This window comes from Pteropus vampyrus, unplaced genomic scaffold, assembly GCF_000151845.1.
Source record: "Pteropus vampyrus isolate Shadow unplaced genomic scaffold, Pvam_2.0 Scaffold77, whole genome shotgun sequence".
Lineage (NCBI taxonomy): Eukaryota > Metazoa > Chordata > Mammalia > Chiroptera > Pteropodidae > Pteropus > Pteropus vampyrus.
Genome location: NW_011888858.1, coordinates 5714926 through 5729733, shown reverse-complemented (window position 1 = coordinate 5729733; position 14808 = coordinate 5714926). Strand labels below are relative to the sequence as shown.

Sequence of the window (14808 nt, the reverse complement as noted above, 5' to 3'; positions counted from 1 at the left end):
GAAGCAGTAACCACTTAGGAGGCTGTTCCAACAGTGCAGGAAAAAATTATGATGGTTCACACTATGGTGATGGTGGTGGTGGTGGTGATGAAGATAGTAAAAAGCAGCCAGATTCTGTACATCCTTCTGAAGATAGAACCTGAAGGCATTACTGATGGACTGACTGATGGGTACCACTTAACTAGAAAGGGAACCCTGAAATAAACGTGTGTTTGGGGAGGGAGGGAGGATATGAAGATTTTAGTTTTGTTGAGGTTGAGATACCTATTAGATATTAAATGGAGATGGTAAGAGGGCAGTTAGATATGTGAACTGTAGTTCAGAGGAGAGAATAAAGCAAGAATTCCAAATTTGAGAATCATTAGCTTATAAAGAGTATGTAAAGCAATGAGAGAAAGTTGGTTATGAAGTAATGAGAATGACTAATTGACTATGACGTGATAGTATATGGAATAAATATAATTCTTAAGTGATAACTTTTCCAATTTTGTTCCAATGCTGCCATCTCGTGGTCATTTCATTTTATTTTCTTTAAATTGTTAAAGCAGTTATTTTTTAAAAGTAGTTTGATAAAATTCTTTCTAATGATTAGCTATACACTTAAAAACTAACCACTAATGTTAACTGAATTACAAAGCTAATTATCTTTTCAATACGGGCTTCTTTTTCTTTAACTATGAAGAATCTGATATGTGTTGTATGTATATTTCAAAGTATTTTAATATTTGTCATGTTAAAAGCAGGTAGAATTTTCAGGTGGAAAAAATAAAAGATGTAGGTAACTCGCTAATGGCTAGGTACCCATTTATCACATCTATTGCTTCTTTGAGTTACCAGTACAGAGAACAGCAGCCCCACTGTGCCCATTCTTCAACACTATACTCTTAAAGGAATGGCTTTGTATATGTAAAAATTACTCAGTACTGCTATCGAGTTTCCGGTAAGAATCACATTTTATGTTCATCTTTATTATTTAGAGATTGGAATATGTACTTTATGGGGAAAAGCTGTTTAAGAAAGATAAAGAACTTTAATTTTTTTCCCCTAAGAACTATAAAATTAAATTTATAAAAAGGAAAGATTTATTTTTAAGTCCTTAAGTTCTCTTTTGTCATTTAATGCTTGGTAAAACAAATTTAATTAGCTTTAGTTAAGTAGCTTCCAGCAGGCGTTCAAAGACATTCTGAATAAATATGCTTTGACCAGAATTGTGAGTAGGTGAAGTGTTTTTGGACTTATGGCTCCCGTATATAAATTTGTTACCTATTAAAGTTCAGATGTAATCTGTGAAGTACAAAGAAAATCTCACTTTTCAACAGCTTTAATAAAAGCAAAATCTTTTTCCTTTATTTTAAAATAGATGTATACATAAAATACATTTTATATATTTGCTAATTGATTTTCACATCACTGGATATAAAATCCAAGAAGAGATATGAAAAATCTGTAACTTAAAAAAAAAAAATCCTGTCAACTTCATGAAATGGATACTTAATCTTCCAGAATTCTCTTTTGGAAGTTTTTTTTCCCCCCTTTTAAAATAATGCAGGTATCGTGTAAAAAAAATTTTTTTTAGAAAATAACAAGCAAGTAGAAATTAAATTAAAATCATCTGTTATCCTGCTACCCATAGCTAATCATTGTTGACATCTGGCATACTCTTCCAGGTTTTTATAAACATACTTACATTCTGAAAAATAAAAATGAGATATTTCACAAATTGTTTTACAACTTTCTTTCACTTCACAATCCATTTTGGACATCATTCCACATCAAAAATATACAACTACATTACCATTTTTAATAATTGCATACTATTCCACATACAGACTTATGTACCCAAGAATCTAATAATTCTCTTTAACTCTTAAAAAATACTCACTGCTTTTAACTCCATATTACCACCCATGTGAAATTCAATGGTTTTGCCCATAATGAACACTCCTTCATTTCCACGCACTATAGCACGCCCATCAACTTTTATATTTAAATCACTAGTAGCATTGCTGGTAATCTGAAAATTCCAAAAAAAAAAAAAAAGGTAGTAAAAAGAATTTCTAAATTAAAATGAGAATTATTATCTGAGATAGAAGAGTAAAAGTTTCAACTATTAAATATGAATGGCAAGTGTTTTCATTCACAGTTTACAGATGTCGAGATAAAGAGAGATGACTTGATAACGATCACACATGAGCTAGTTAATGACACATCTAGAACTAATCCTTTCCATTGTTCTGAAATTTACTTCATACCAATATCAAACAGTAAAACTCTCCTCCCACTTGGTAGCTTTAGACAACAATTCTCTTCCATAAATAAAGCAAAGAAAATAAATCATACCCTTTCAGTAGAGGCTTTTTGAACATTCAAAGTATTCACTCCACTTGGTAAATGAAACTCATGAGTTTCATAGTCTGTGCTGAATAGGATATTCTGAGTCCTTGGGTCGAAAAACTGCATGCCAATGTCACTTGTAATAGAAGTTTTGTTCTTTTCTACACTGAGCTTTGTTGTCCCTTGCTGAAAAACAATCTTCAGAAATATACTTTATCATTAATATGTTTTTGAAGAAGACTGCATCCAAAATTCATCAAGAACATTATAAAAACACTTTATAATAATAGACTAACTTAAAATAATTTTAACCGCATTTGTCTGTCCCTCCTCCACCCACTTGAGAGAAGAGTTCTTTAAATGAGGGCTTATATTTATTTGCTTATACTGCTCTGCACAAATACATGGGTCACAGGGCAGGCAGATCGAGGCTGAAGATGGGCAGGGGAGGTAAGGATACCTCCCTGACATTCTATGCAGTTAAAAACCCATGTTATAGCGGACATGTGGCATGGGCTGCCACTGACTAGATTAGTATATTCTCTTCTAGACTTCCAGAAATTAGAGGGTATTCTAACCTGGGAAGGTGCTATTTTTAATGGTTTCCTCATATGGAGAAGAAAAGGGTAAATTATGTTTTCTTACAGTAATTATATCTTTCACAGAAAGAGCTACCATGGAACAAAATCTAGAATATTAAGAAAGTCTCTAATATTAATAAATTCTAAGACCAACAATATTATTAAATATACTTATAAATTTTCTCTAAAGGAAAAATATCCATTTCCAATAATCAACTCTACGTTTTTACAAAGAATTTTTCTTTAATGTCCTTCAATTACTATGGTAACTTACAGGCTGGTTGTTGCCAATGATGACCAAATTTTCATTTCGCCTTCCTCCTACTGTACTCTTATAAAGAGGGTGTATAACTCCCATGTCAGATACTTGTTTAAACCGAAGCAGACCACTTTCGTGAAACTCCATGCTGTCACAGCCATTTGGTCCAATGCGAATCACAGCCCAGATGACGAGTGTTATCTAAAAAGGAAAACAAGTACACTATTAATAGGTAGCATATATTGCATACATTTTTTAAAGCATTTCATTTTATTATTAGTTTCAAGTATACAGTACATTGGTTAGACATTTATATAGTTTATGAAACAATCCCCAATTATCAACCACCTGGCTGTACACATAGCCATTACAGTACTGCTGACTACATTCCTTAATTAGCTAGCATACATTTAACATAACTGGAAAATAAATAGAAAAGATAATTGCCAAAGGATTACACTTTCTAAGCTCTTTTATCAGGGAGATGAACATATCAGTTGGTTTTCCACTTATAAACAAACGAATTTTATTTTTTATCTCGGTATTAAGTGCAAATAGCTAAAAGTCAAAAAGTGCTAAAAGCTCTTTAATAAAAAAAGCAGTTTCTTATTCCATCTACCCCCTCTATATCTCATCCAGGGACAACCACTTTCAACGATTTTTGCTATTTTGTTTAGAATTATCTTCATATTTCTAAATAATATGTGTATATCATTTCTCTATTCATCAATTTTAGGTTTTATCTATTAATTTCCTATTTTAGCAGATGAGAATTTTAGCTCATTTATATTTCTTCTCCCCCAACTCCAATCTCAAGTTTTGGTTAAATCCATGCTCAGTATTTTCAGTATTAGAACCGTGTAAATATTATTCACTGCTAAGCAAATACTGTACTATGATCGCAGTTCTTTTCTTGTACTTTGTGGCTCTCAGTTTAATATTTGTCTTTTGCTTACTTAGTTTCTTTTGAAAATCTGACTAAATCTTTTCAAACCCTCCAACATTTCTGTCAGATGTCTCTCAGTAAATGTTCTAGAAGTCTAACCTCTCAGATAATTTATAAATTCTATTTTTCTCTCCTAGGAAACCTTTCTGGAACCCCTATCTTCTTGCTCCCGTCTGGGCTGTTACCCTTTGGTTCTGCTGTGCAGCTCTAAGCATGAACGTTTCCTTCACTTTCACACTGGAACGTCCTTTTGTCTTTCTCCTGCTTTTCCCTCTAGACACCCAGTTCCCTGTATCCTTGTCTTCAACTTTCTTGGTTTAATATCTTCTTTTGGTAGTGCATATCCTCCAGTGGCTTCCTTAGAAAGAATGTATATGAAGTGAGTGTGCATGGGCAAAAAATGTCTTTATAATCCCTCACATTTGACTGATAGTGTAGCTTGATATAGGTTTCTAGATTTGAAATTGTTTTCTCTATGAATTTTGAAGGGCCTTGCTTTCTTGATTCTAGTTTCCAGTATTGCGTTTGAGAGGTCCAATGCCACTCTGATTTTGTATTCTTTATACAAAATAAACTGCTTCTTTTTCTTCTGGAAGATTTTAGGATCTTCTCTTTATTTCTGGTTTTCTTAAATTTCACAGTAATGGCCTTGGTATGAGTCTATTCTATGCATTCTGCTGGATCCGAAATGGTAGTTTTCAATCCATTCCAGGAATTTATTTATTTATTTGATAACTTTCTCCCCAGTGTGTTCTCTCTTCTCTTTCTGAAACTACTGTTAACAGAATGTTACATTTCCTGGATTGAGTCTTTAATTTTATTGAACTTTCTGGAAGCGTTCCTTTTCTTTATCTTCCTTCCAATATCCATCTTACCTTATCTTGTCTTATTTTATCACCTATCTATCATCTATCTATTTCTATCGGTTGTTCCTTATTCTTTAATTGCTCTTTTTTAATGGCATGTTATCCTTGTTTCATGGGTGCAATATCTTTTTATTTCTCCGAAGATACCGATTGATTTTAGTTAGTTTTTTTTTTTAAGTCTTCTGTTATTCATTGCATTTTCTCCAGTTCTCTGAATTCCTACTTTCCCCATGGTTTGGATGTTTTCGGTCTCTATCATAATTTTTTAATTCTTGGAGTTTTCAAAAAAAATATACTGATCCCCGGCAGTTTAGTGTTCGTATTTAATAAACAGGTTGCAAAAAGTACTCTGTGTGGGGTGAGGCTTGTGACTAACAGGCTTCACAGTAGGAAGATCATGTGGCTTTTTCACTAGGACCTGCCAAATGTCAATATCTTCAGGTCTTTTCTCTAGGTGCTTCATTTTCTCCAGAGAAGGGTATTTTATATTTTGCCCATGTTATCTCTTGCCCAGGGTGTCAGGGAGCTGGAGGTAGAGGATGAAGATAAGAAAGGCTGGGAAAGGGAGCTTCAGTGCTCAGGATTCAGACTTCCCTGCTTTCAATATGGAAACCCATCCCTACCCTCCTCTGTGCCAGGCAGAAAGAATCCTCTCTGGTTCAATGTCCCAGGCAGAAAGAATCCTCTCTGGTTCAGTGTATTTTTGTGTGGAGTTAGGAGAAGTGGCTGCCTCACTGCTGGCTGGAAGGCAGAGGAAGGCTTGGGATCTCATGGCTCCTTCCACAGATTTTTCAAACAAACTCTGTTTTCAGTTCCTGCCTCATTCGTGCTTTTCAGGGTACTTATACTTCCAATTCCTGAGGCTTTTCAGGATTTTGCAAAGCACGTTTGCCAACACATCCTGCAACACTTTTCCCAACATACACACAGCAGTTTGTCTTCTCTGATAAATTATTTGCCATTCCTCCTCCGATTTTTTTGTCTTCATATATTATGGTTTAGGATTTCAGTTAACTCCCACTTTCTTTCAAGACATTTGTTTCTTGACATTTTCACTTTGGGATGAGCTTTTCAGAGAGCAAGGGGATAAGAATATCTTTATTCTGCCATTAAAAGTTTTCAATAAAATAAATTTACGAAATAAATTCAGAATATGTGGTCCTAGTAAAGCTATTTAAAGTATCAGCTCTTTTCAATTTAAGTAAACAATTAGACACAAATGTTTTAGATGTACATAAAATACAAAGGACTGGCTCGAGAGTATTACAAGTCAAAAATAAAGTAAATGGAATCACTTTAGAACTGCCAAAGTCCACATTCACGATCAGTGGTAGGTGCACCAATAATCATGCTCTGAAAATATCTATCCACACACATGCCAGAGGGGTTCAAATTTAACCCTCAGATAGTTACAATCTTGGATTAAAAGTCTTCTTCATTAAAAAAGCAAATACCTTTGGAAAAGGCAACATGCCAGGTCCTCAGCACCTTAGTGTAAACCAGTCTACCAGATCCACTCATTTTCTGACAACGGAGGCTTAAAACTATAAAATATAACATTCTACTGCCATCCTCGGGTTTACAATTTTAAAATCTAGCTGATGAGACAAGACTAAATATGGAAAGAGTTGAATGAAAACAGAGAGAATAATATTTTTTAGGAGAGGTGAATACGACAAAATAATCTAGGCAAAGGATCAACTCTCTTCCACTGAGTTGATCATACCCTTTTAAAAGAATCCATGAACATTTTTTTCTACATAATACATGGCAATATTAGCATACTAGGTTTTTTATACATATTCGCTAAAACACAGTAAGAGATAAAACATGTGTAGAAAAGCAGAAAGTAAGAGGGTCCCAAAAGAAATTATAGAAACAAAGTCCATGATTTCACTGAAAAATAGATGAAAAATTCCCCATGGTTATTAAAAAGAATATTCTGTACTATATACTCACAATTAAGTTGATGACAGCCAGGATAAACAAGAGGATAATCACACAGATGGCTAAATTGCCCTTTCTCCCTCTCAAGCCCGTTTTATGGAGGCGATCTTCATCAATTGGAATATATCCGGCTTTAAAGTTACTATTGTGCTCTTTATTGACATTCCTTCTCTCGACGGCCTTCTCACGCATGGACTTCTTTACAGGACCATTGGAACTTTGCTAAAACAAAGTATAACACATAGGAACAGCTATACTCTCTCTTTTTGATGCATTTATTTATTAAGTGCATTGCATATTTATAATCAAAGAAAGCTGAATTGGTTAGTAATATATTTTCCATTAATATTCAGGTCACATTGAGTTGCAGGCTCTAAGTAAGGACATTACTGTGCTTAGAGGGGTAGCAGAGAAGAACTTTCAGTGTGAAAACATACTCGATACACATTTCTGCTCTCAGTTGTGAACAGTCCCACTTCAGTAAAGCGTACACTTAGCCCATTTGGGGGAAGAGTTGACATATACATCTACAGTGCATAATCTTGTTTTTATTAATGATTTATAATAATTTTTTAAATTATGTATATTCATTTATATGAAAAGTATTTGGAAAGGGTGACACACTTTGTTATTTGTCATTCCAATTGGCTAAAGCTAACATTATTCTAGACCAGCAGTTTTCAAAGTATGGCCTGGGGATCCCTGGAGGGGTACCCTGAACTCTCTCTGGGGTCTGGAGGGTAAAAACTATATTCAAAATAACACTAAGATGTTATTTTCCTTTGTTACTCTCCTCTCATGAATGTACAGTGGAGTGTCTAGAGGCTACATGACTATATGTGATGATATTGCTCTAATAGCTAATGGCATGTGTGTTTATATATTCCTGTGTTTAAAAATTTCTCAGTTTTAATTTCTAATATGGTAAATATCAATGAACTTAACTCATATACACAAAAGCTCTTTGGGATCCTCACTAATTTTTAAGAGTATAAAGAGAACCTGAGACCAAAAAGTTTGAGAACCTCTAACTTAGATTATGGTTGAATGACACTATAGGTAATACCCTGGTATATTATGAAGACAAAAGGAATGGGTAGAAATGGATACTATCCAATTTACATGTTTTTTAGAACTTGAGAAAATTCATTTATTAAAAAGGTATTTATTAAGCACACTAATAACATAAATAGGAATACAAAAGAAATACAAGGTCCTTATCTTCTAGATATTAAAAATGTGACCTGAGTACATGAAATAATTAGCAATACGACACAGGATTCTATATGTTCAGGGGCCAAAATCAATAGCCTAGACAATACAAGCTGTGGAAATCAGTGGGAGGAAAGACAGGATGACCTACATATGTTGCATTTGAACTAAATGAGAAATAAACACATCCCTCAAAGTCAATGAGAAGGACTGTCAGGAGATACAAATTTGAGAGTCCTCAGCCTCGAGGTAAGTTAAATCTATGAGGTCATATCAGTTTACTGTGAAAAACAGTATAGAGGGAAGAGAAGAGCCAAGGATGTAGACTTGGGAAACTTTACATGTGCAGGAACAGTGGAAAATGAGAAATACAACGAATGGTAAGAAAATCAAGGATGTGCAGTAATGCTGAAATTGATTTGTCAGAAACTGCCTCCATAAGATGAACTTTGAGTAGCAAATTTGTAAGTAGAAATTAGTCCCGAAATGATGCCACCATGTATACATGTATTTTTGAGTCCAGAAGGAGAAAAAAGGTGAGAGAAAACTGTAGCTAAAGAGTTATGTACTGTCAGAGGAAAACTGTGCCCCTTTTGTTATTGTTGTTGTTGTTAGTACTTCCTCCCACCCCCAATTTGGGGAAGGACTTATATGTTTGATGGCAGAGGGAAAGATGCCAAGAGAGGCAAAGACCAAAGATCTCAAAGTAGGGAAGGATAATGTGAGAAACAAAATCCTTCAGGAGCCAGGAGAGTGATACAGAGTACAGGAGAAAAGGACAGTCTGAAAGGGTGGGCTCTCATTTCCTTGAAATGGTTCACACCAAGGAGGGAAAAAGATTCTTCTTTTTCCTAGGAATCTTAAAGGCAAGGTCATCTGCCAAGAAAGAGAGGACAGGGCTACTGGGATCTTATGGTGGCAAGGATAGGAGGCTGGTTGAGGGCTTATGAAAAAAGTCAGGAATAATCATTGTGAGTAATGTGGCAGATAAAAATTTTAAAATTCCACAAAGCAGTAAAGAAGGCTCTGTGAAGAGAATTTAATCTACTTAACAGATTTTTATCACAAATCAGGCTGGTGGAATATAGTTGTGTAGGTTGTGTATCTGCATGAAGTGAGGATTTCTTTGTCCAAATATGAGGATGCACTGACGCTGCAGGCATTTTAGAGCTCAATGTGCATTTTGGTAGTTTTTCCCAGAAGGCAGTAAAATACCTTAAGGGAGGTGTGCCTTTTTCTACTTTTCACAGACACTTGTAACAGTGCTGATGGATGGGCAATGTAAGTCTTACCCAGAGTTTGAAAATAGGTCTACAGAAAAGATAGGGCAAAATTTATCCCTCTTGGGATACATTCTTTACTCTTCCCTGCCAATTCATGTACATTATTATATTCATTTAATGCATTTAACATTTATTGAAGAGTTACTATATGCCACATGCTCAGACTACTAAAATGAGCAAGACATAGCACCTATCCTCAATGTACTTACTTAGAGGCAAATAGGGTAGACAGACGTGGTCACTACCAATCGCAGTTTAACATGGCAAGTGCTGTAGTGGAGCAATGCACACGATACTGAAAGGGTACACAAGAGGAATGAAACTCTACCTGGCGAGAAGCGGGCATCAGCGAAGGTTTTTTTAAAAAGCTGAGGTTTCAGTTGAATCTTGAAGGATAAACAGGAGTTAGCTAGGCAAAAGTACAGAGAAAGGTATTCTAGAAAGAGGGAACAGCGTGGAAAATTTGAGTACAGGTCATTTCTGAACAAACTAATTTTGGTAGCTTTATGTGGAGAGTGAAGAGGGAAGTATATAAAAAAATGTATATATGCATTTATAGGAAATATATACAAGCATGTATAGGAAATAGGCAAAAATTGAGATGAGAGATGTGGTTAGGGGCCAGTAAATGAATGGACGTAAGTACCATGTCAAGAATGACGGACTTTATCCTGAAGGTGATGGGGAACTATTTAAGATTTAAAATAGTTTAGTGATACAATAGAATTTGAATTATAGCAAAATCAAACCAAAAAGAGATGAACTGGAATAGAAGTTTAGAGATGAAGATATCAACAGCAGGTTTCTCAAATGAGGGCTTGACTGAGCTTTGGCACTGGAGATGAAGATTGTGGAGCAGAGTTATGAGGCAGAACCGACAAGACTTGGTGACTGAGTGGATGTGAGTATATCAGAGGGATCTATAATGACTCTCAAGTAGGACCTGCTACATAATTTGTGGAATCCAGAGCAAAAAGACGATGTGGGTTTCTTTGTCCAAATATCAAGCCTGGGACAGCACAGCATTAAGCCAAATGGGAGGTCCCTTCTGAGCACCCCTAAATTGGCCCAGCTCCCAAATTTCTAGCTAGGTCAACTAGGTGAATGGACAGTTGTAACCTTTTTAATGGTAAATATGATGCAATCCAGTTTTAAACATTTTTGAGTTTGAGGTGCCTGTGGAAAATTCTGTTAAGTGCAGGGCCGGAGACATAAATGCTTGACTTTGAAGTGGAGATTGAGGGATGGATGACATTGCTCAGTTTTGTGTGAAGCAAGAATATAATCTCAGCAGAATCTCAAGAACATCAATAGGTGATGTAGATTAAAAAAGAACTGTCTAAAACAGAAGCTGATAAATTAGGAAGGAAAGCAGGAAAGCCAAGGAACAATCATAACCTCAACAACTCCAAGCTTTGTCTCCTTCCACTTTCACTCATTCTTATTTTGTTTTGTTTCATTTTATTTTACTATTACAATAGTTTGCCTATTGTCTTTAGCTGATTATTCTGCATTTATTAGGCAATTGGACTTTAAACTCTTTGAAGGCAGATTTCATGTCTTCTATATTTTATGTCGCTAAGAATGATTCTTTCAGTGATATACATCTAATTGGTCTCTAAGAGCAGTTAATTACCCAAGGAAATTTTTCCAAGAAAAAAAAAGATTTTCTGCGAACAGAATGTTAGCTACTTGACTAGTATTTATTTTTTAAATAATGTTGAAGAATGAGATTTTTTTCAAAAGAAACTATCACATTATAGGTTTTTTTTTTTAAAGGGGAAATAACAGTTAAAAGAAAAAAGTGACAATGAAAATTATTTTTATTATACCAAACCACCCTAGTAACTATGGGTATGTGTACGTATATTTAAACACACATATTCAAGTATATGTATAACATATGTATAGCCTGATTGGGGGAAAAATAGCCTTTTAAACAATTCTTAAGTTACAGGTTTACAATGAAGAGCAGGTTTTACTTGATAAAGCATTTTTAAAAACTATTTTAGACCAATCAGATAGTAGACAGTTTTCTACTGGAGACTAACTCTCCAAAAACCAAAGCGGGAGGAGAAATCTGGATGTCTGCATATCCATACCCGTCCTCCATAAGATGAACTTTGAGTAGCAAATTCGTAAGTAGGAATTAGTCCCGAAATGATGCCAGCATGTATACATGTATTTTTGAGTCCAGAAGGAGAAAAAAGGAGAGAGAAAACTGTAGCTAAAGAGTTATGTACTGTCAGAGGAAAACTGTGCCCCTTTTGTTATTGTTGTTGTTGTTAGTACTTCCTCCCACCCCCAATTTGGGGAAGGACTTATATGTTTGATGGCAGAGGGAAAGATGCCAAGAGAGGCAAAGACCAAAGATCTCAAAGTAGGGAAGGATAATGTGAGAAACAAAATCCTTCAGAAGCCAGGAAAGTGATACAGAGTACAGGAGAAAAGGACAGTCTGAAAGGGTGGGCTCTCATTTCCTTGAAATGGTTCACACCAAGGAGGGAAAAAGATTCTTCTTTTTCCTAGGAATCTTAAAGGCAAGGTCATCTGCCAAGAAAGAGAGGACAGGGCTACTGGGATCTTATGGTGGCAAGGATAGGAGGCTGGTTGAGGGCTTATGAAAAAAGTCAGGAATAATCATTGTGAGTAATGTGGCAGATAAAAATTTTAAAATTCCACAAAGCAGTAAAGAAGGCTCTGTGAAGAGAATTTAATCTACTTAACAGATTTTTATCACAAATCAGGCTGGTGGAATATAGTTGTGTAGGTTGTGTATCTGCATGAAGTGAGGATTTCTTTGTCCAAATATGAGGATGCACTGACGCTGCAGGCATTTTAGAGCTCAATGTGCATTTTGGTAGTTTTTCCCAGAAGGCAGTAAAATACCTTAAGGGAGGTGTGCCTTTTTCTACTTTTCACAGACACTTGTAACAGTGCTGATGGATGGGCAATGTAAGTCTTACCCAGAGTTTGAAAATAGGTCTACAGAAAAGATAGGGCAAAATTTATCCCTCTTGGGATACATTCTTTACTCTTCCCTGCCAATTCATGTACATTATTATATTCATTTAATGCATTTAACATTTATTGAAGAGTTACTATATGCCACATGCTCAGACTACTAAAATGAGCAAGACATAGCACCTATCCTCAATGTACTTACTTAGAGGCAAATAGGGTAGACAGACGTGGTCACTACCAATCGCAGTTTAACATGGCAAGTGCTGTAGTGGAGCAATGCACACGATACTGAAAGGGTACACAAGAGGAATGAAACTCTACCTGGCGAGAAGCGGGCATCAGCGAAGGTTTTTTTAAAAAGCTGAGGTTTCAGTTGAATCTTGAAGGATAAACAGGAGTTAGCTAGGCAAAAGTACAGAGAAAGGTATTCTAGAAAGAGGGAACAGCGTGGAAAATTTGAGTACAGGTCATTTCTGAACAAACTAATTTTGGTAGCTTTATGTGGAGAGTGAAGAGGGAAGTATATAAAAAAATGTATATATGCATTTATAGGAAATATATACAAGCATGTATAGGAAATAGGCAAAAATTGAGATGAGAGATGTGGTTAGGGGCCAGTAAATGAATGGACGTAAGTACCATGTCAAGAATGACGGACTTTATCCTGAAGGTGATGGGGAACTATTTAAGATTTAAAATAGTTTAGTGATACAATAGAATTTGAATTATAGCAAAATCAAACCAAAAAGAGATGAACTGGAATAGAAGTTTAGAGATGAAGATATCAACAGCAGGTTTCTCAAATGAGGGCTTGACTGAGCTTTGGCACTGGAGATGAAGATTGTGGAGCAGAGTTATGAGGCAGAACCGACAAGACTTGGTGACTGAGTGGATGTGAGTATATCAGAGGGATCTATAATGACTCTCAAGTAGGACCTGCTACATAATTTGTGGAATCCAGAGCAAAAAGACGATGTGGGTTTCTTTGTCCAAATATCAAGCCTGGGACAGCACAGCATTAAGCCAAATGGGAGGTCCCTTCTGAGCACCCCTAAATTGGCCCAGCTCCCAAATTTCTAGCTATGTCAACTAGGTGAATGGACAGTTGTAACCTTTTTTAATGGTAAATATGATGCAATCCAGTTTTAAACATTTTTGAGTTTGAGGTGCCTGTGGAAAATTCTGTTAAGTGCAGGGCCGGAGACATAAATGCTTGACTTTGAAGTGGAGATTGAGGGATGGATGACATTGCTCAGTTTTGTGTGAAGCAAGAATATAATCTCAGCAGAATCTCAAGAACATCAATAGGTGATGGAGATTAAAAAAGAACTGTCTAAAACAGAAGCTGATAAATTAGGAAGGAAAGCAGGAAAGCCAAGGAACAATCATAACCTCAACAACTCCAAGCTTTGTCTCCTTCCACTTTCACTCATTCTTATTTTGTTTTGTTTCATTTTATTTTACTGTTACAATAGTTTGCCTATTGTCTTTAGCTGATTATTCTGCATTTATTAGGCAAATGGACTTTAAACTCTTTGAAGGCAGATTTCATGTCTTCTATATTTTATGTCGCTAAGAATGATTCTTTCAGTGATATACATCTAATTGGTCTCTAAGAGCAGTTAATTACCCAAGGAAATTTTTCCAAGAAAAAAAAAGATTTTCTGCGAACAGAATGTTAGCTACTTGACTAGTATTTATTTTTTAAATAATGTTGAAGAATGAGATTTTTTTCAAAAGAAACTATCACATTATAGGTTTTTTTTTAAAGGGGAAATAACAGTTAAAAGAAAAAAGTGACAATGAAAATTATTTTTATTATACCAAACCACCCTAGTAACTATGGGTATGTGTACGTATATTTAAACACACATATTCAAGTATATGTATAACATATGTATAGCCTGATTGGGGGAAAAATAGCCTTTTAAACAATTCTTAAGTTACAGGTTTACAATGAAGAGCAGGTTTTACTTGATAAAGCATTTTTAAAAACTATTTTAGACCAATCAGATAGTAGACAGTTTTCTACTGGAGACTAACTCTCCAAAAACCAAAGCGGGAGGAGAAATCTGGATGTCTGCATATCCATACCCGGGATGACACGAACGACAAGCGGCTGGAGCTGACACCCAGGCAACAGCTGTTCCTTGGCTGCTGTCCGGGGAGCCTCGCGGCTCCAGACTGAGGTTATTTTTACCCGCGTCTACGCGGGCCACTAAGCCGGGCACGTCCTGGCGCGGGCTTCGGGCTGCCACGGACGCCTCCAGCCTCTCAGAACAGCGACCGCTCCTCCTCCTCCCGGCCGAGGGACGGCGGAGCCAGGCGGGGGGCCCGGCTCGCTCCTCCGCCGCAGCCGCGCAGCCCCGGCCTTTGCCAGCATCAGGGCGGCGGACAGCTCCTCTCGCCCCGCCCC

At 36.1% G+C, this 14808-nt stretch overlaps 1 protein-coding gene across 2 annotated transcripts in view; it reads right to left on the bottom strand.

Annotated features, from left to right (window-relative positions):
- SGCB (sarcoglycan beta) overlaps positions 1 to 7181 on the bottom strand; it is an 11691-nt gene extending 4510 nt beyond the window's left edge. For both annotated transcript variants that reach the window (XM_011362652.2, XM_023532120.1), the window contains exons 1-4: positions 6946 to 7181; positions 3190 to 3375; positions 2341 to 2532; positions 1883 to 2014 (exon numbers count right to left, since the gene is read on the bottom strand). In XM_011362652.2, the coding sequence (XP_011360954.1) occupies positions 1883 to 2014; positions 2341 to 2532; positions 3190 to 3375; positions 6946 to 7125 (690 nt within the window). In that variant the 5' untranslated portion in view covers positions 7126 to 7181. The remainder of the gene's footprint in view (positions 1 to 1882; positions 2015 to 2340; positions 2533 to 3189; positions 3376 to 6945) is intronic.
- Positions 7182 to 14808: the final 7627 nt, after the last annotated feature.